The sequence below is a fragment of the Misgurnus anguillicaudatus genome, chromosome 12 (genome assembly GCF_027580225.2).
Source record: "Misgurnus anguillicaudatus chromosome 12, ASM2758022v2, whole genome shotgun sequence".
Classification (NCBI taxonomy): domain Eukaryota; kingdom Metazoa; phylum Chordata; class Actinopteri; order Cypriniformes; family Cobitidae; genus Misgurnus; species Misgurnus anguillicaudatus.
This window is the reverse complement of record NC_073348.2, coordinates 6,309,019-6,329,614: the sequence shown is the minus strand read 5'-3', so window position 1 is coordinate 6,329,614 and position 20,596 is coordinate 6,309,019. Positions and strand designations below refer to the sequence as shown.

General features: G+C 36.9%; 1 protein-coding gene across 10 annotated transcripts; it reads right to left on the bottom strand.

Moving 5' to 3' along the window:
• Positions 1-10,331: 10,331 nt before the first annotated feature.
• On the bottom strand, positions 10,332-19,541 carry LOC129431288 (uncharacterized). 10 transcript variants are annotated; one of them, XM_073873825.1, is made up of 20 exons: positions 19,002-19,541; positions 18,874-18,899; positions 18,038-18,159; positions 17,916-17,948; positions 17,681-17,770; positions 17,503-17,574; positions 17,241-17,329; positions 17,041-17,143; positions 16,295-16,394; positions 15,213-15,238; positions 15,102-15,129; positions 14,661-14,690; positions 14,503-14,550; positions 14,289-14,336; positions 14,075-14,122; positions 13,861-13,908; positions 13,716-13,770; positions 12,100-12,290; positions 10,996-11,150; positions 10,332-10,897 (listed from the first exon to the last, which is right to left on the bottom strand). In XM_073873825.1, exons 2-20 carry the CDS (start codon positions 18,878-18,880, stop codon positions 10,787-10,789), a joined length of 1,404 nt encoding a protein of 467 aa, XP_073729926.1. In that variant the 5' UTR covers positions 18,881-18,899; positions 19,002-19,541; the 3' UTR covers positions 10,332-10,786. The 10 variants fall into 10 exon arrangements, with proteins under 10 accessions (XP_073729926.1, XP_073729925.1, XP_073729924.1 ...); XM_073873824.1 differs by having other exon boundaries at positions 11,024-11,150; positions 13,861-13,905; positions 19,002-19,349; XM_073873823.1 differs by having other exon boundaries at positions 11,024-11,150; positions 19,002-19,331.
• Positions 19,542-20,596: the final 1,055 nt, after the last annotated feature.

Below are 20,596 nucleotides of genomic sequence, written 5' to 3'. Positions count from 1 at the left end.
AGGAGGCAAAGGGTCTGAAAGGGTCGTTGCACTGTTTATTTTTGGTAAGGTACGCAATATGTTTGTATTGAGATGGATTCAGATATTCTACTTTGATGAAACATTGTGTTGCTTATGAAATGTGTGTTCGTTTACGGATTAGCGTAACAATATTGTTACTACGTCTACACAACCGAACGTGTGCTTAATCTAATTCTGATGTAAACCAGTTGTTTATGTTGGTTATTTTGGAAGTGTTATTCACTTTGTACTGCAAAGTTTTCTCACTGGTGAATAAGACATGAGATGTGACCGTCTGATCTGTGCGTGTTCATGTGTTTTGAAAGAGGCGTGACTTTGGATGGCTATTTGACTTGAGGGCGGGATCGCGATTTCATTGCTAGGCAGCGTTAGCATTTTTCAAAATGTGTTACCCTACCTTTAAGGTAAGGTCTACTGTATTATGTGGCTATTTGTTTCCTAGCCTGCAGTAGGCCTAAACCATGCAATCAACAAGACAGACAGACAACACACAGACAAAAAATGACTTCCATAATTAATTTACCTAGAATAATTAAAAAACGTATGACAGCTAGTTCAAAAGAATTTTTAAATCTAGTCTGACATAATGGCAGATAATATCCATGAGTAGATGGCTGCAATGGCTTGGATCTCTCATAATTAACTCTGCCTTCTTCAGTGTCCTGGTCTCATACAAATTATTAAAGAGCACATTATACTATTGCGAAAATTACCTTTTATGTAGTGTGTAATGTGGTAAGTGAATGTAAACAGTCTGCAAAAGCTACAAACCTAAAAGTGAACCATAACTCAAGTTATTGGCTTTCAAAAAAAAAGAGTAGACTTGAACGATCTGTCCATAGTTTGAATCCCTTTTCCGTAAAGTTGCTACGTTACAACCCGCCCTTTACGAAAATTAACCATGGTTTTACTACAGTTAAAAAAAAACATGGTTACTGTAGTAAAACTGTGGTTACTGTGGTTGCTGATAGTAATCAATACACCAAAAAAAAACATGGTTACTACACTTTTACCACAATAAAACCATGGTTAATTTTCGTAAGGGGCAATACGCTCAATGTAGTTTGTACCGCCATGAATCTGGTTAATTTTCACCTCCAAAGGAGGAGGCTGTCAACATAAAATTAATCTGTCACTGCTTCTCTAATCTGAAAATGGGGTTAAATATGAAAGATGGGTTAGTGCCTAGTTTATTTGGACCAGATTGCTCATCTGAATCACAACCTGTAAGTATGATTAATAAGTGTTGCTTTTAGGGTCTGCTAAATATGAGTTTTGTACCTTGTGTTGTGTGCACTCAAGCTAACTGCTAACTCAGCCTCAAGCTAAGAGGCTAACTCACGTTTATAGTTCTGCTTATCTGTTATTGTCTATAAATGTATTGATTAATATAATTACTTGGACTCATGATGAAAGAGAGCAATAATTTGGTTTACAAACTACAATATTTTATCTCTGTGTCTGTTTGGCTAACCCATGTCGTTATTGTTTGGGTGTTTACTACCAGGCTGTGGGCCCGGTTCATTAACGTATGTGTTAAGCAACTTTTTCCTTTTAAGGCTTTATTAATATAACAATGTTTCATTATTATAAAGAATGAGAAAGATGCCAGCACCACACACTGTTGTCCCTTTCCACTGTAAACACAAGAGTAATGTGCAATTGCGACCAATCATCCAAGAAGGGGTTTGGCAAGATGAATCTTCGAACAACTCATTTGAGAGTTGCTAAAAATTAAATGCATAGCATATTATATATGTAACACATACCAATCTTTGCAACTGTAAAGCAGTCCTGGAGACAATAGATTCCTCTAACACACCGGAATGATAATAACAGTAGCTGACAATTTTAGGAAAAGAGATTGAATTATTATCAGGGCCTAATCTTTTTCTCCAAGTTTATTTGTGATCTGTTAAAAAGAAACTATTTGAATTCTGTTTAATGTATGCAGAAAGGCTCAGCCAGAAGGGTATCCCAGAGGGAAAAATTTGTTATTATCTACTGATCATGATTTAATAACATTATAATTAAATAATACAAATCTTTTAGAACAGTAATACTAATGTATATAATAATAATAATAATAATAATAATAATAATAAGTTAACAGATCTATTATATTGTAATACATTGATGCCTTATGATGTAATATAACATAAAGAATATGATTAAAAAGTTGTTGTTTTTTGGCATCCAGAATTTCATCCTGGTGCATCAACAGTAAATTTACTTATTTCTGTTTATTTTATAAAGTAATATACATGTATAAGTCTATGCATAATAATATATAATTTTATTGTATACTTATTCAAATTAAAATGAACTAAAACATTTAAATTCAATTTTAATTTTATTATTCACCAATAGTTGGCACTAGAGAGTAGGGCGAAAGTGACACACTTTTCCAGAACGATGTAACTTGTGGGGACCGCAATATTATGTGTGAACACTAGGGGCGCATAGAAACACAGTCACACAGATTTTTGTCTTGAAATGGTCCTCATGAGGACTTAAAAAAAAACCACAGGGCGGAGTCCAAACACTGTTTGGGAGGAGCTTGTGGTGGTTTGCCCGTGGGGACCTCAATTTAGGTCCCCACGGTGACACGAGTCCCCACGAGTCTGTGTGCATTCAGGTTGAAGTCCCCACCAAGATAGAAAAACAAGAACACACACACACACACACACACACACACACACACACATGCTTGCATATATTTAAGAATTTTTTTTATTAGATATACAAAATGTATATTTAAATAAATTATATATTAATCTATAAACATGCATACAAATATTTATACATGCATACAAATATTTATACATTTATACATGTATATACATGCAAATATTTCTTAAAGGAATAGTCTACTCATTTTCAATATTAAACTATGTTATTACCTTAACTAAGAAGAGTTGGTATCCCTCTATCATCTTACTGCGTGCACGTAAGCGCTGGAGCGCGCTGCGACACTTCGATAGCATTTAGCTAAGCCCCATTCATTCAATGGTATCAAACAGAGATAAAGTTAGAAGTGACCAAACACATCAACGTTTTTCTTATTTAAGACGAGTAGTTATACGAGCAAGTTTGGTGGTACAAAATAAAACGTAGCACTTTCTAAGCGGATTTAAAAGAGGAACTACATTGTATGGCGTAATAGTACTTATGGGAGCGCTCCAGCGCCCACGTGCACGCACACAGACGACAGAGGGATGTATCAACAATTCCTAGTTAAGGTAACAACATAGTTTAATATTGAAAATGAGTAGACTATTCCTTTAAATATATACACCTTTTGTATATTCACCTGCTAATTGCATGTGTGTCAAGCTAATCAAGCTATTATCAGGTAAGCTAGAAAGCTTGTTTAAGTCCATTGCAATAAGCTTTACTGTACTCTTATTAAAACTATTTAGGGCATTGTAGTCTACTTTATAAATTTGACTTTTCTTAATGACTGTTAGTCTCATCTGGTCCCAGGGCAGAGACTGTTTTCCAAAATTTTGTCCCAGGGCAGGTGAATCCCTCCTGGTCTCAGGGCAGACAGATATTTCTAGATTTTGTCTTTTCCTCATGACTCTTTAATCTTATATGGTCCCAGGGCAGCTAAGTCCCTCCTGGTCTCAGGGCAGAAGTCGTATTTTTCTCTTCTCAGGGCAACATAGTTGGACAAAAGGGAGTCTGCTGTCTTCTCTGGTCTCAGGGCAGAAGTTGTCCCAGGGCAGGTGAATTCCTCCTGGTCTCAGGGCAGACAGATATTTCTAGATTTTGTCTTTATGACTCTTTAATCTTATATGGTCCCAGGGCAGCTAAGTCCCTCCTGGTCTCAGGGCAGAAGTCGTATTTTTCTCTTCTCAGGGCAACATAGTTGGACAAAAGGGAGTCTGCTGTCTTCTCTGGTCTCAGGGCAGAAGTTGTCCCAGGGCAGGTGAATTCCTCCTGGTCTCAGGGCAGACAGATATTTCTAGATTTTGTCTTTATGACTCTTTAATCTTATATGGTCCCAGGGCAGCTAAGTCCCTCCTGGTCTCAGGGCAGAAGTCGTATTTTTCTCTTCTCAGGGCAACATAGTTGGACAAAAGGGAGTCTGCTGTCTTCTCTGGTCTCAGGGCAGAAGTTGTCCCAAGGCAGGTGAATTCCTCCTGGTCTCAGGGCAGACAGATATTTCTAAATTTTTACTTTTCTTTATGATTGATTGCTTAGTATTATCTGGTCTTAGGGCAGAGACCATTATTTTTCACATTGTCCCAGGGCAGGTAAATTCCTCCTGGTCTCAGGGCAGACAGATATTTCTAGATTTTGACTTTTCTTTATGACTGTTTAGTATTATCTGGTCTTAGGGCAGAGACCATTATTTTTCACATTGTCCCAGGGCAGGTGAATCCCTCCTGGTCTCAGGGCAGACAGATATTTCTAGATTTTGTCTTTTCCTCATGACTGTTTAATCTGATCTGGTCCCAGGGCAGCTAAGTCCCTCCTGGTCTCAGGGCAGAAGTCGTATTTTTCTCTTCTCAGGGCAACATAGTTGGACAAAAGGGAGTCAGCTGTCTTCTCTGGTCTCAGGGCAGAAGTTGTCCCAGGGCAGGTGAATTCCTCCTGGTCTCAGGGCAGACAGATATTTCTAAATTTTTACTTTTCTTTATGATTGATTGCTTAGTATTATCTGGTCTTAGGGCAGAGACCATTATTTTTCACATTGTCCCAGGGCAGGTAAATTCCTCCTGGTCTCAGGGCAGACAGATATTTCTAGATTTTGACTTTTCTTTATGACTGTTTAGTATTATCTGGTCTTAGGGCAGAGACCATTATTTTTCACATTGTCCCAGGGCAGGTGAATCCCTCCTGGTCTCAGGGCAGACAGATATTTCTAGATTTTGTCTTTTCCTCATGACTGTTTAATCTTATCTGGTCCCAGGGCAGCTAAGTCCCTCCTGGTCTCAGGGGAGAAGTCGTATTTTTCTCTTCTCAGGGCAACATAGTTGGACAAAAGGGAGTCAGCTGTCTTCTCTGGTCTCAGGGCAGAAGTCATATTTTTAATGTATTATTTAGTATATTAGTAGTAGGGCTGTCACGAAATGATATTGCGATTATCACATCCAAAATAAAAGTTTGTATTTACATAATAAATGTGTGTGTACTGTGTATAATTATTTTGTACTCAGAGACAACATCTGTTTTTATCAGCCACTTCACAATGAAGAACCATTCATTTTAGTTGTACAAACACCATTTCAAAAACAACTTTTGCAAGAGAACCCCCATCCAATGGTTTTCATGGATGCTTCATACAAAGGCATAACAGCCTACGGGTATGCATTTTATGCACTGTTATTGATAAACAAAACTGGAAGAGGCGTGCCATTTGCCTATTTTATCCTGAGCAAGGAAACTACTGCAACCGTAAGCCTCTGCTTACAGAAGCTTCAATTGAGTAACCCAGGCTTCTATCCAAGGTCAGTCACATATAGCATTATTAGCATTATTTTTCTTTATGATGTATTTATTCTTTTCTTTGTCATTGGAACTACAGGAAATAGGCATGTTTGAATCTGAAAGTACTGCACTGAGCTACAGCTTTTGCATTTTGGATCTCACTAGTTTCGTAACATTCTATTCTAAATATCTTGATACAATGTTTACACTGTATACAATACACTCTGTCTAATTAATGTTTTTGGGTGTAGTGCAACTTTTTCCTCTTTTTTTTATTTTCCTTGTTTCAATGTTACAGGTCAGTGATGATGGACCGTGACTTGAGAGTGCTTAACGCTATTAAAAGCGTTTTCCCAAAGGCAAAGCTTCTCCTTTGTTGGTTCCATGTGCTTCAGGTAAGTCAATGAATATACAACATCGCTATTTGTGACATTTTATCTACGATGTTATGCAGTTGACATTGACAAACTAACAGGAAAGGTCAACTGAGCAGGTACAAGTACTATCTAAGGATTTTTGGCACAGTGTGCTGTTTTCAACAGCGTTCTTTAAACGTGTGTGTGTGTGTGTGTGTGTGTGTGTGTGTGTGTGTGTAAACAAGTGTTATCTTTAACTGTAGTGTATATTTAAGGGCAATCAACTAGTGGTCTGTAATGTAACTGCAGGTGGTTGTGACAAATACTTATAGTTCACAGTATGCCTATTTAAAATCCCGAATTCTACTTACATTGTACATACCTGAGCTTTCTGGTGAAAATTTGGGATATATACAGTTACATTGCAGTACAATAACATAAACTCCCTTTTGGCCAAGCAATGGAGACTAACTCCTATGTGACAGGGTGAAATAATATAACCTAATGTGCATCTGAAGCAATTTATGCTGTTATAGGCTGTTAACCGGTGGCTTGTGAAGACAGATGGAGGTCACCTGACACCTGAACAAAGAAATGTGGTCATTCATGCAATGGCATCAATGAAAGCATGCCTGACGGTACTATATTTATATTTTTAACATTCATAACCCCAGTGCAACTAAGTGGTCCTGACCAATTTATGCATTCTGTAGTCTACATATTAGTGCGTTTACAATTATTTATGCTTTTTAATGTTTGTATATCTCAGATTAAATGTTTTACCCTAAGGAGGAAGAGTTTCTCAATGTATCTGCCAAGAAATGCAGTGAGATCGACAACTTTTTGGATAGTCCCCATGTAACAACTTATCTGAAGACAAATTGGTTTACTTATGCGGGGTAAACTTTGGAAGAACGTTCTATCACTGTAGCAGTGAGACAAACAACAAGGCTGAAAGGTATTTTACTTACATTTGCCAATAATATTTCAAATAATAAAATATTTCAAATTATTTGCTTAAAACATCAAGGTGTTGCTCCAGCTAACAGAAAAAAGTTCTAAGAACGTTCCCTAAAAGTTCCCAAGGTTCCCAAAAAGTTCTGCCAACGGAAAAAGTGTCCAGTTTTCTTGACGTTCTAAGAACGTTTTTGTGTTGTCTCAACGTTAGAGTAATGTTACATTTTACCATTTTTAAACGTTATGACAATGTCATGTTTTAATGTTCACACAATGTTTAAAACAAAAACTGTTTGTTATATTGACAGGTTTGACTATTATGTAAATTATAGAGAAACATTGCATTTTATTATTTTATAAAACATTATTTCTGAATGTTCAGTAAATATATTGCTGTAGAAAACACAATTCACTTATTAGGCTTAGATGTTGATGTTTTGGTAAATTTTAAGTCACCATTATTGTGATTAGTGTTGGACTCTTGACTTTTTGCTTGCTTGTTTTTTCCCTGGTTATGTTAACTTTGTGCTAATACACCACATTTGTTATGAACATGTAAAGTTAATAGTGTAATTCTGTGGTAGTTGGTACATAATGGTAAAGATCATCACCTAATTAATTTACTGATCAAAAGTGTATTTTCTGTCAATGATGTAAATGAGATCCACCTCTTTCACAGCAGTTTGTTATTAAGGAGTTTTAGAAACTTTGGACAAAAATATCTGCTGTATAATTGGGACACACAAACCTCAAGAATCACAGTATGAATCTCAACCATGATGACAAATAAAATTGTAAAAAAATCATTATTTATCCATGCTGCAGTGCATGTTGGGAAAAAGTTGTTGATACCCATGATAAGTTTTCATTTATTTGTCCCCATGGTTGAGATTCATACTGTGATTCTTGATGTTTGTGCGTCCCAATTATACAGCAGATATTTTTTGTCCAAAGTTTCTAAAACTCCTTAATAACAAACTGCTGCGAAAGAGGTGGATCTCATTTACATCATTGACAGAAAATAAACTTTTGATCAGTAAATTAATTAGGTGATGATCTTTACCATTATGTACCAACTACCACAGAATTACACTATTAACTTTACATGTTCATAACAAATGTGATGTGTTAACACAACCAGGGAAAAACTAGCAAGCAAAAAGTCAAGTGTCCAACTAAAACAAACACTAATCACAATAACGGTGACTTAAAACTAAACAAAACATCAACATCTAAACCTAATAAGTGAATTGTGTTTTCTACAACAATATATTTACTGAACATTCAGAAATAATGTTTTATAAAATAATAGAATGCAATGTTTCTCTATAATTTACATAACAGTCAAACAAGTCAATATAATAAACAGTTGTTATTTTAAACATTGTGTGAACATTAAAACATGACATTGTCATAATGTTTAAAAATGGTAAAATGTAACATTCCTCTAACGTTGAGACAACACAAAAACGTTCTTAGAACGTCAAGAAAACTGGACACTTTTTCCGTTGGCAGAACGTTTTTGGGAACCTTGGGAACTTTCAGGGAACGTTCTTAGAACTTTTTTCTGTTAGCTGGGATCATGTTGCTAAAATTATGCATGCAAATACAGTGCCAGTCTCTAGCTGTTCTCAAAATGGCATGGGCCTACTAAATACCACATACTGAACTGAACACTGACTTACTATGCCCTGAACGTTACATTTTACCACAAGGTCGGCTCACCTCGTGGCCTGACTATTGGGAGGCAAAGTTTACCACAAGCTGAAAAACCCATATTCCCCAAATCAGCAGTTAATGCAGCTTTCAATTATGTCAATTATTTTCTCCCAATTTAATAGGAAGCCAATGGTATGGTGGGTGTCAGATTTGTAATGGGCTTTATACCCAGCTGCACTACTTCCTGAACTTCAGCCTGCTCCTTTGTTTCCTGTCTATCATTATTGGACAAACTGATTAATCCAGGTGTGTCTGTTTAGTGTTGCTGTTACTACATAGGTCTGGCACACCTGGATTAATCAGTTTGTCCAATAATGACAGACAGGAAACAAAGGAGTAGGCTGAAGTTCAGGAAGTAGTGCAGCTTGACATAAAGTCTATTGTTCAAGCTTTTCACGGTTTTCATGCCTTTCTGTCTTAAAGATTCTTCCTTACATTGAAATACCAGTTTCTGCGAGGCCAGGCAAACCGAAGAGTCGACCAACTTCTGCTCTTGCTATGTGGAGATGTAGAAAAGTATTACAGGTTAGTAATGTCTCTAACAGGGAATGTGGATGTTGCCAAATGGCTATTTCAGCCTGTTATAGAATAAAATAAAATGAGACGCATAGCTACTTTTATGAAGTTTGCCACTCTCTCAGTCTTAACAGTGATTTTTTTTTTTATGGAGCTGTTGCATTAAAAAACAATCACCATGGCAATGACTACACAATGAAACTTTCATTTAGCTAAAATCTAAAGGCTACTATTTTACTGTAATTCCAAATTTGTGTATTGTTTTTCATTACTGCAGCTACATGGATGGCCTCAGCGAAGCAGGACGACTGACATTATCCACCTCTGCTGCTCACCAGGCTGCTGCGCTGCTATTTAAAAATGGCATGGGCAAAGATTTGGACATAGAAGCGGGGCAGTGCTCTGTGCCGTCACAATCAACCAACACAGCCTACAAAGTTAACTTGTTACACTTCACGTGTGAATGCACCAATTTCCGGATGGGAAACCTATGCAAACATCTTCTCTTGGTGAAGATGGAGGTAGACAGGAGAGGTATTGACATTGAAAAAATGTGGAATACTAAAGCGTTAGAAATCATCAGCCTCCGTCTCTACCAGCAGACTGAAGATGAAATAACCATCTTCAGTAGTGATGGGACTATGAGTATTGTGAATAGGAAAACTCCGACTTTGTGCACATGCATAGCTAATAGTTTTGGAGAAAGATGTGTTTGCATACATGTCACACATGTCCTCAAGCCTCAAGACATTCTCACAGACCCCGACGATAATGCACACGTTTCTGAAGCCTCCCATAATCCTCCCATACAGTCCATGTTATTAGACCTACTAGAGTGGAGCAAGTCCGAAGCATTTGAACATACCCCTGAACTTTACAATACCATCCAAAGAGCACACAAGCTGGCTTTTGGAAAATTCACTGCTGTGTCCAGAAAAAGAAAAATTACCCCTTTACATGGTTACCGTAAAAAAATTAAAAAAGGTAGACTGCAGAGAGCAGTAGTTGAGAACTTTAAAAACAAAAGAAGAGCAAGAAGCACTTAATTCTGTTTTTCTGGAGGTGCCACTGTTTGCATGTGAAAGTGCCCGTCTTGATTGGTTGATTAATTTTCTTGGTAGTTCATAAGGTAAATAAAATACTGATAATTAAATCAAAGCTTTATGAAGTTTTGGGAAATATATAGACTACTTACATTAATGGCACAAGCAATAGTAGTGTTTTACCAATGTGAAATGTAAATTATACCAGCAGTGGTGAAGTACACAGGTCCTGTAATTTAGTAAAAGTATTGATCCCAAATAAAAATATATGTACTCACAATTACAAATAAAGAAAATAACTTTATAACTTTAATGCTTTGATACATTCTCAGATACATTCTTATGGTCAAACATAACATTTATTTGGCAAATTATATTTTCACCCTTATGTTGTCTTCCCGTCTACCTTGAAAAAAAAAACACTTTGACGCCAGAGTTTGTTTTTGTTTTTTCCAACATTTTAAATTGTAAATTTTTTATTTTACACATTTACAGCACTTATTTTTGACATCCCATATTTTCTGATATGAAACAAAAATTGAAATCGGGTCAAAAACTGATTTTTCAACACATGGGTTAAATCACATCTATATTGTGCAAAGTGGTTTATTCAGTAAACAATCTGAGGCTATTCCTTTGTCAAGGCTACCCATAAATGCTGATACCACTTTAAAATTGAGATGTTTTATTTACTTCTGGAAGCAGTGGAGGTTCTCTGCCTCGACCAGGCACGCATCAATTAAAGAAAACGCACCCTTCAAAATTTCTGGCCCAAGGCCATGCGTAGCAAGATTGTAATCGGACCAGTTGGCCTCCATCGCTGTCTTTATCCTTGTTAGTGTCTGCCTGCAAAAGAGTTGAAAACGTTATTGACATAAAGAACAGTGGTAGAGGTGTTGTAATACAATACTGCATAGATCTAAGCCCTATTTAATTGTGCATACTGGAATTGGTAACAATAGATCAATGAACCTGCAGTGTTGGGCCTTGACGATGGCCTCAAGATGGTCCTCCTCCAGGCAAGCCTGGCCAATTTTTTGAATTGGTAGGTATTTAAAACCCATGTAATTTAAATCCTCTGCAAGGGCCAGACATTCTTCTACAAAAGCATAGTGCAAGAGAATACAAAAAACTATATTTTTTGTCAAACTAAGAATGGAGTATAGACTGTTAAGGACAGAAACAAGATGCAGTCATTCCAAACAAGTTCTGATCAACATGTGAAAGTGCCTTGATGATGCCACTTGATATGTCCGCCTAGTTGATAAGATCTATGAAAATGTCATAATTACAGCCTAATGTTACTTGGAGAAGAGAAAAGTCCTGTTAATTCAAGACCTCTCAGTAAGACAAAGGCAAGGTGGATTCTTCCTGAGCCTACCCATCCTATAATCTTCATCTTCATTTAAGTGGGCTAATATCTTAGAGACATAAGACACGATAACGAGAGCTATACACAAAAGATGTTTACCCAACCTCCTATCTCACTGTTTTCTGCAACCAAAAACATTTAGATCATTTAATAATTTATGTGCATCCGTGTTGGTGGCAAATTCTAAGTGAATACGTCAATGATGCAATAATCACAATAAATAATTGTTTAACTTTATTTTATTAAATTTTATTTTATTATTAAAAGAATTAAAAATTATTTTGCTTATTGTCTTATTCATTCTTATAGTTTGACATCACAGTGAGGTTGCAATTTCACACTGATTGCATGCCATACTGCTGTATAGTGTAAGATGGTGGTATTGGAAAAGCCAAATATTTTCTGAGGTGGTACTCAAGGTAAAAAAAATCACTGCCTAATGTCATGCAGAATAGTTATTTCTGGCAATGTGTTTGTATTGTGCGTAACGGGAACCAATTTCAATGCCTTCAAATCCTCCCAAAATAGTGCAAAATTACCAAAATTGTAATGGTTACAAAGATATCCACCTAGCCAGACTATATAGAAAAGATTCTTATGTCAGCTGTGTGAAGTGACGGGTGGTTCACTGCCCTTCAACTCTCGCACATGTTCTTAACGTCTAAACCTCAGTTACCTTCACACAACTTGCTGACACTTGTTGACAGCCTGATTCGTGGTCCTGGCTCCACCTGTGAGTCGTGCAACTTGGCCATGAGCGCCTCTTTCTGGCTCTTGCCTTTCCTTAAGTAGGCCACCAGAGCATTGGGTGAAAAGCCCTCTGGTGGCCCACACCTTCTAACCAGTTCCTCCCTAGTCACTTTATATCTGCAATATCAGTGGAGATTTTAAGCAGGCATATAGAGTTAAAACCATCTTCTACCTTGTAGAAATGTTAGTAGGTAACAAAAGGAACAGGAGAACACATACATGACACCTTAAAAAGGATTTTAAATAACTTATTCCTAACAGCTTCTTAAAGGTATAGCGGAAGATTTTCGTTTTCCGGGTGGATCACCTATGTTATTGGTCATCCTAGATGTCAATCATTCTGATGATATGTTGACGTATAACCATCGTACGTGCTCGCATCTAGGTTCGCTTTCTGCACATGCGCACTTTCACGTGTATGTGTGTTGTGCTACGGTTTCAACCATTCATTAAAGCTCGCGTTCTCACTGGTTTTTTTTTTTCAAAATGTCTGAGGGTCGCAAGAGAAAAAGTGTCTACGAATTGTATGACAAGAAGAGAAAGGACTATAAAGAAAGAAACAAGACCAGAGTGTTTATGGGAGACTATTTCACATGCTGGCTGCTGGCGTGAGCTAAAAGGACAGGTTGGGCTTCCCACGCAAAGTTTCTACTGGAAAGGTACATTTTGTCATGCTATTTGGAGAAATCCATTTAAAATCACTGCTAGTAAAAGTTGATGTAAGCTATGATTAGCGATGCTAGCCCTGGCATGAGTCACAAACCGCACAGACACGTTAAACATGCCGACAGCAACTTGTAAACAGAGCGCATTGACTTCCATCGTAGGAAAAAAAATACTATGGAAGTCAATAGGATCCATCAACGGTCTGGTTACCGACAATCTTCAAAAATATCTTCTTTTGTGTTCAGCAGAAGAAAGAAATTCATACAGGTTTGAAACAACTTGAGGGGGAGTAAATGATGACACAATTTTCATTTTTGGGTGAACTATCCCTTTAATGGCTTAGGCCCAGTATATCTAGGTGGAAGCTAGGGAGTTTTAAAGATTTATTCCACAGCAAAGGTGCTGCAAGTAGGAATTGTGTGCCATGTTATGAGGAGCCATGTAAGAGGCTGTTATGAACTTTTGTAAAGGCTTAGGAATATTATATGCACCTGTCCTTACAGCATAAGTTTACCTAAATTTATGGGAAAATATGTCTTAAATCATAACTTGGGAAATCAGTAATTGTCTGTAGAGAAACCAATTTCTGCTGAAAAATTTCTTCTGTGTACTTTGATAGCCTGGTAACCAGCCCCACCTACTTCCTTTCATACAGCAAGTGTGACCCCGCGCAATCACAGTTCCGTACTTTGAAAACATACCGAACCAATCACGTTCCCCCCTTGTACACAGAAACATTTTTTGTCTACGTTCGTTGGTACCTCCCAAAAAGGTAATTTCTCACGGCCAGACAGTAATGCATTTAGGAAGAATTAATTCCTTAGGAAGAATTATGAAAATGTATGAAATATTGATGGTAATAACATACAAAGTTACCTTTTGGCCTTGGTCCCGTCAGGTAATCGGAGAACACTCTCCACTTCAAATAATGCTGTAAAAGTGAAAAAATATAGTTTTTATTTTAATGTCAACTCATTTCATGCCCAAAACTATGCTGACCAAAAAAACAGTATCTTCCTACTTTGTTCACACTCTGTAGACTCAGATTCCTGTGCAGGGTCACCATCTACTATAAGACCAATCAGAGGACAGCATTCAGGGAACAAACGGTTTCAAAAGAAAGATTTCTGTACTTTCCTAACAGCAAAGTTAGTACATCAGACACAATTGCTTACACTGAAAAGATTTGTGAGTGAGTGACTCGAATGCTGAGCATAAATACAATATCTTCCTACCTTGTTTACACTCTGTAGACTCAGATTCCTGTGCAGGGTCACCATCTACTATAAGACCAATCAGAGGACAGCATTCAGGGAACAAACAGTTTCTAAAGAAAGATTTCTGTACTTTCCTAACAGCAAAGTTAGTACATCAGACACAATTGCTTACACTGAAAAGATTTGTGAGTGAGTGACTCGAATGCTGAGCATAAATACAATATCTTCCTACCTTGTTTACACTCTGTAGACTCAGATTCCTGTGCAGGGTCACCATCTACTATAAGACCAATCAGAGGACAGCATTCAGGGAACAAACGGTTTCAAAAGAAAGATTTCTGTACTTTCCTAACAGCAAAGTTAGTACATCAGACACAATTGCTTACACTGAAAAGATTTGTGAGTGAGTGACTCGAATGCTGAGCATAAATACAATATCTTCCTACCTTGTTTACACTCTGTAGACTCAGATTCCTGTGCAGGGTCACCATCTACTATAAGACCAATCAGAGGACAGCATTCAGGGAACAAACAGTTTCAAATGAAATATCTATATACAGAGGAAAAGGTGTGTATGTGCGTGTGTTCTCTGTATGTTTTTTACCTGCACATGGGTGCTCTCCAACAGGTTTATCTGTCCAAAAACAAAAAAACAAATGCCTACATGAAAGATCTTTGGTTGGGCTGTGTGTTTGTAGTTCTTACCTAAAAGACTAAAAGTGCTATGTGGATGTTTATACATCAAAGACACAATTGCTTACTGAAAAGATCCTGGTATGTACGTTGTGAGGGACTTGAATGCTTATCACCATCTACCATATTTAAGACTGTGTGTGAGTAGTGTGTGTCTAAGTTAATCAAGAGCAGAACCAGTCTTGGAACAACATTGGTACAAATTTACTTCCATTCCTCCCTCTGTATGTATGTAAACAATTATACTAGGTTTGGTTGTAGCTTGTCTACATACATCAGCACTACTTACCAAACAGACTTGCCTAGAATCTCAATATACCTAATATTAGTCCCAGTCTGTGGCTGTTCTTACCTGTATTTTTAGGCTTGGCAATTTTTCCCTAGAAAAGAAAGAAAAAAATAATTTAGTTAAATATACAATGTGTTGAGAAACAGTATGTATATTTAGATCATTAACCCTTGCCTTTTTTCTCCTTAGAGTCTTCGTATCTAAAAGAAATGAACATGTTTCTTAATGTCATTTTAATGTTATTATAATGTTTCAAAAACCAAATAATAATCTTGAAAATAATTATTCATTTTGCATGCTTATTTCAATGTGCGTAGAACCAAGAACCCTTCTAAGAAAGATCGTTAATAAATAGCATCTGATTTTGAATATAAACTTAAATGTTGTATTTTATGCATGAAATGATGTAGTAACAATGTACCTACCTCAAAGTATGACATCCTAACACAGTCTCACACCCATGGCGTCAATATTTGACGACACTTGACCATCCTTGAAATTTACAAGTTAAAGCTACCACTCCAAATCTTCAATAAGTAAGGGATAATGTAGAGGCAGCCGGTAGTTATTGGGAAATAAGCCCCGACAGTGTGATCAGGACCCGACGCGAAGCGGAGGGTCTTGTATCACACTGAAGGGGCTTATTTCCCAATAACTACCGGCTGCCTCTACATTATCCCACTTATTACACGGCTACTTGCCACATAAGAAAAAAAACTGGACATGAATATGAATTTTAAACATTTTATTGGCATATTTGTTTTAAATTAACATTTTTATCCTTCCGCGAAACTTTGCACAGATGCATAAAATGATCGTAATACCTTATTAAGATCCGCTGCTTCATACTTGTCTGTCTCCATTTTTTCTCTTCTAGCCAGTCTTTGAGAAGTTTTAATCCCCATTCTGTATTTTTGTGTGTGTTGGCTTCGTAGCTGTCATGCTCTATTTTGTCAAGTTCAGTCTCAGTAAGCTGTCTGTGTCTTCGTGGTTGTCGAGTGTTTGTCACAAGATGGCGCCAAACAGACAGTAATCTTTATTGATCTTTATTGGCGCGGAGCGATTTCACTCGTGTAAGTAGTCCGGCTATGCGTTATTAATTTGGAGCGGTTATTATTTGAAAAGAACGACCCTGCAAATGTCTCAACTGACCAATCAGAATCAAGCATTCCAGAGAGCCGTGTAATAAGTTAAACTAAGGTAGCCAGGAGAGCTAAATAAGGAACACACATACTGTACAAATGTCTACTACTTACCAAGGGAGTTAATCAACAAAGTCCCAAGTCTCTCCCGCTCTTGAGCAATGGGGAGGCATTGGAGGTGACCTTCTTGTCCCTGGAGGACCATTTCTGCAAACTAAAAGAGCAACAGAATGAAATAATGTAACTTATAATAAATGTGAACAACAAACTGTGAAAAAAATTGCACTGTATTAAAGGGAAGATTATTGTGCTCATTTAATAATTATAAGATCATGACTCCTGTATCGTATGCTGAACAGTGTCCATGTCCAAAATCCATTAATATTTGATCTGCAACTTTCATTCAAAATTGCTCTAAAGTAGTGATGCACCGATGTATCGGTCGCCGATATTTATCGGCAGATTTTTGATGAATTTGAAACCATCTGCATATCGGCAACAGCACGAGAAAGGCCGATACCAATTGTTTATTAATTAACCGCATAAAGGCAATGAGTTGCATGTCTGTTGTTTAATTAAAATGATTGTTCTGGTGTGTATATTTGTTTTAGCTTAATTTGTGCCTCTCTTATTATGTTGGTCAGTTGAATGTTAATTAGATCCAATCCATTGAGTAAAAATAATTTGATGCAGAAATAAACTAGCTAATAGACCAACTGTATAGTATTGTATACAAGTGTTTAATATCGGCATCGGCCAGAAGTTGCCTGTTTAAATCGGTATCGGCCCAAAAAATCCTATTGGTGCATATATTTTCAAAAGAAAACAGAAACATTATGCAGAAAACTACCAAGCTGTACCATTATTGCAAACATTCCACATGACACAGAGTCGTTTTGCAAGTCATGGTCCCTCTGTATCAGCTTCCAGGGCCCTTGGCAGCCTCTGCTAGCAGCAAATAAGCTGAAAGATTATACAAAATAATTGTGAAGGCAATCTCTGCTAAATTGTAGATTTTCTGTAAAATCTCATTTTATAGAGCAATACAAAAACCGTGTACCTCCAATTTTCTATTATTTGGAAGCAACGCTGTGGTTGCTCCCCCAAGGAATCAATGTAAGTTATAGTTCCCTCTTTCAAGTTGCAATGCTATACAAAAGATGGGAAAACATATGAGAAAGGGTTGAAGGAGAATTTCAACCAATCTTTTAAAATGTGATGGACTAACAGCTCAAACAACACAAATGAGAATAATACAATAGCAACAATAATGACTTGTGTGATGTGAATAATAGTCTCTGCATAACCTAACAGCAACATACAAAGAGGGTCCAGTGGCACTCTCCCACCAAGTAGGGCCCGAAGACGGCACTGGCTTCTTTAAGAATGTTTTTCTGACAGGAAAAGAAGAAAACATTCATGAACAAACATAAATAAACTTGACACCTAATGTGTTCTTCAGCACTGAACAATAACCTTAAACATTTACATAACTCTTACTTTTAAGAAATAAGTACTCCTGGCCCTGGAGCTGCCCTCCAAAATCAGGCCCATAGCCTGACTATTAATAGCCTCTGTCCCAGGCTGGCTCTAAGCGAGGGAAAGAAATGGTTTAAGTCATTATTGTTGTATTATAAATGTTTTATTATTATTATTAAATCATGTTATATCTATATTTGACTTGTATGCATGTATGTGAGTGAGTGAGTGAGTTTTATAAAAAGGTATAAGTTACCCTGCTCATGATGAGAAATAAGGCATTCATTACCTAAGGGAAGTAATACATAATTTTTATATATTATATTATATATATATATATTTAAAGAGGATAATTTTTTTAAAGAAATAGAAAATTACCTCATCTGGAATTTCGAAAGGGCCTAAAAGGGCCTCCAAACTGCCCAAATAGATTTTAAAAGGCCCAATTGTCCCAAGGACATCATCACTATGAAGTCCTTGGGACTTCAGTGTTTCTAAGTCTGCATGGGTGAATAAAATAAAAGTCTCAAAATAGGTCACCTTACTTAGGCTAACAGGCACAAATGGAATGGAATTAACTATTACATGTAGCATAGAAAACTACTTTAAAGTAGTGTTGGCAATTCAGCAAATTATTTTCCCCCCAGATTTTTATAATCTCTGGCAACTAAAAATCACATTTATGGACTAGCGACTTTTTTGATGACTTCTGAATATTTAGGTTTCACACATTTTTTTTGTGATAACCATCAAAATACACAGTCTAACTTCCCTCCAGTACTCTGTTTCAAGTGCTTGTCTGTGAGTTAGTGATGTCACACTAGGCTGAAACAGGCAGATAGAGCATATGGGCAAGGTTTTAGACACATGTACTATGTTGAGGCAAGTCGGGGCCACATATTATACAATTTATAAATAGCCTAGTTGTGTTGAATGCCATGCCAATGATGTTTTATGTTACAGTAGCACTTCTCATTAGTTCAAAATTTTTTGGTAGGCTACAGCCTCATCATGGGCCTATTACATAAATTTTTTTTCAAGTGCCTGGACCTTGTGTTTCCCATGTGTATAATTGTCCTAAAAACACCAACTAAAAAAGTACCGGAATGTGCTCTACCTAGTCGGATGTAAATATGCAAATTATATCACTATGTATTCAGATGACGCAAATGAGCATTATAGATTAGGGGGGAAAATAGTATTGAATAACTTACTGTTCATTTGGCTTGGTTACGTTTCCCTTTACAGGCAAAGATAAAAGACAGAAATTAAAAACATATATTTCTCCTGAAGCATTAAATTGTATACTTACTGTATGACAACCTATGACTATGATACTTACTTTTCTGAGGCAAAACTTAAATGGAGAGAGCAGGGTAGCCTGGGATCAGTGCAGAGCTTTGTCCAACTTCGTTGCCTTGAGAAGAAATCATGAAGAAAGGCCAAATTTATAAATTAGACTATATGCCCTAAATAGTCATAGATTTTTTAATAAGAGTACAGTAAAGCTTATTGCAATGGACTTAAACAAGCTTTCTAGCTTACCTGATTATAGCTTGATTAGCTTGACACACATGCAATTAGCAAGTGAATATACAAAAGGTGTATATATTTAAGAAATATTTGCGAATATGTACTGTTTATAGATTAATATAATTATAAATTTTGTATATCTATCTAAATACATTTTTTTCATAAATATATACATGCATGTATGTGTTGCATGTATGTGTTTTTAAATATACAAAATAATTATACACAGTACACACACATTTATTATGTAAATACAAACTTATATTTTGGATACAATAATCACAATATCATATTGTGACATCCCTACTACTAATATACTAAATAATACATACAAAATATGACTTCTGCCCTGAGACCAGAGAAGACAGCTGACTCCCCTTTGTCCAACTAAGTTGCCCTGAGAAGAGAAAAATACGACTTCTGCCAAGAGACCAGGAGGGATTCACCTGCCCTGGGACCAGATGAGACTAAACAGTCATGAAGAAAAGCCAAAATCTAGAAATATCTGTCTGCCCTGAGACCAGGAGGAATTCACCTGCCCTGGTACAACTTCTGCCCTGAGACCAGAGAAGACAGCTGACTCCCTTTTGTCCAACTATGTTGCCCTGAGAAGAGAAAAATACGACTTCTGCCCTGAGACCAGGAGGGAATTAGCTGCCCTGGGACCAGATAAGATTAAACAGTCATGAGGAAAAGACAAAATCTAGAAATATCTGTCTGCCCTGAGACCAGGAGGGATTCACCTGCCCTGGGACAATGTGGAAAATAATGGTCTCTGCCCTAAGACCAGATAATACTAAACAGTCATAAAGAAAAGTAAAAATTTAGAAATATCTTTCTGCCCTGAGACCAGGAGGAATTCACCTGCCCTGGGACAACTTCTGCCCTGAGACCAGAGAAGACAGCTGACTCCCTTTTGTCCAACTATGTTGCCCTGAGAAGAGAAAAATACGACTTCTGCCCTGAGACCAGGAGGGATTTAGCTGCCCTGGGACCAGATAAGATTAAACAGTCATGAGGAAAAGACAAAATCTAGAAATATCTGTCTGCCCTGAGACCAGGAGGGATTCACCTGCCCTGGGACAAAATTTTGGAAAACAGTCTCTGCCCTGGGACCAGATGAGACTAACAGTCATTAAGAAAAGTCAAATTTATAGTAGACTACAATGCCCTAAATAGTTTTAATAAGAGTACAGTAAAGCTTATTGCAATGGACTTAAACAAGCTTTCTAGCTTACCTGATAATAGCTTGATTATCTTGACACACATGCAATTAGCAAGTGAATATACAAAAGGTGTATATATTTAAGAAATATTTGCATGTATATACATGTATAAATGTATAAATATTTGTATGCATGTTTATAGATTAATATATAATTTATTTAAATATACATTTTGTAT

Coding starts and splice junctions, on each gene's coding strand:
- LOC129431288 (XM_073873823.1), bottom strand. Junction 14,551..14,660: donor TGGAGAGCACCCATGTGCAG/GTAAAAAACATA, acceptor TTGGTCTTATAG/TAGATGGTGACCCTGCACAG. Junction 12,291..13,715: donor GACGGGACCAAGGCCAAAAG/GTAACTTTGTAT, acceptor CTGATATTGCAG/ATATAAAGTGACTAGGGAGG.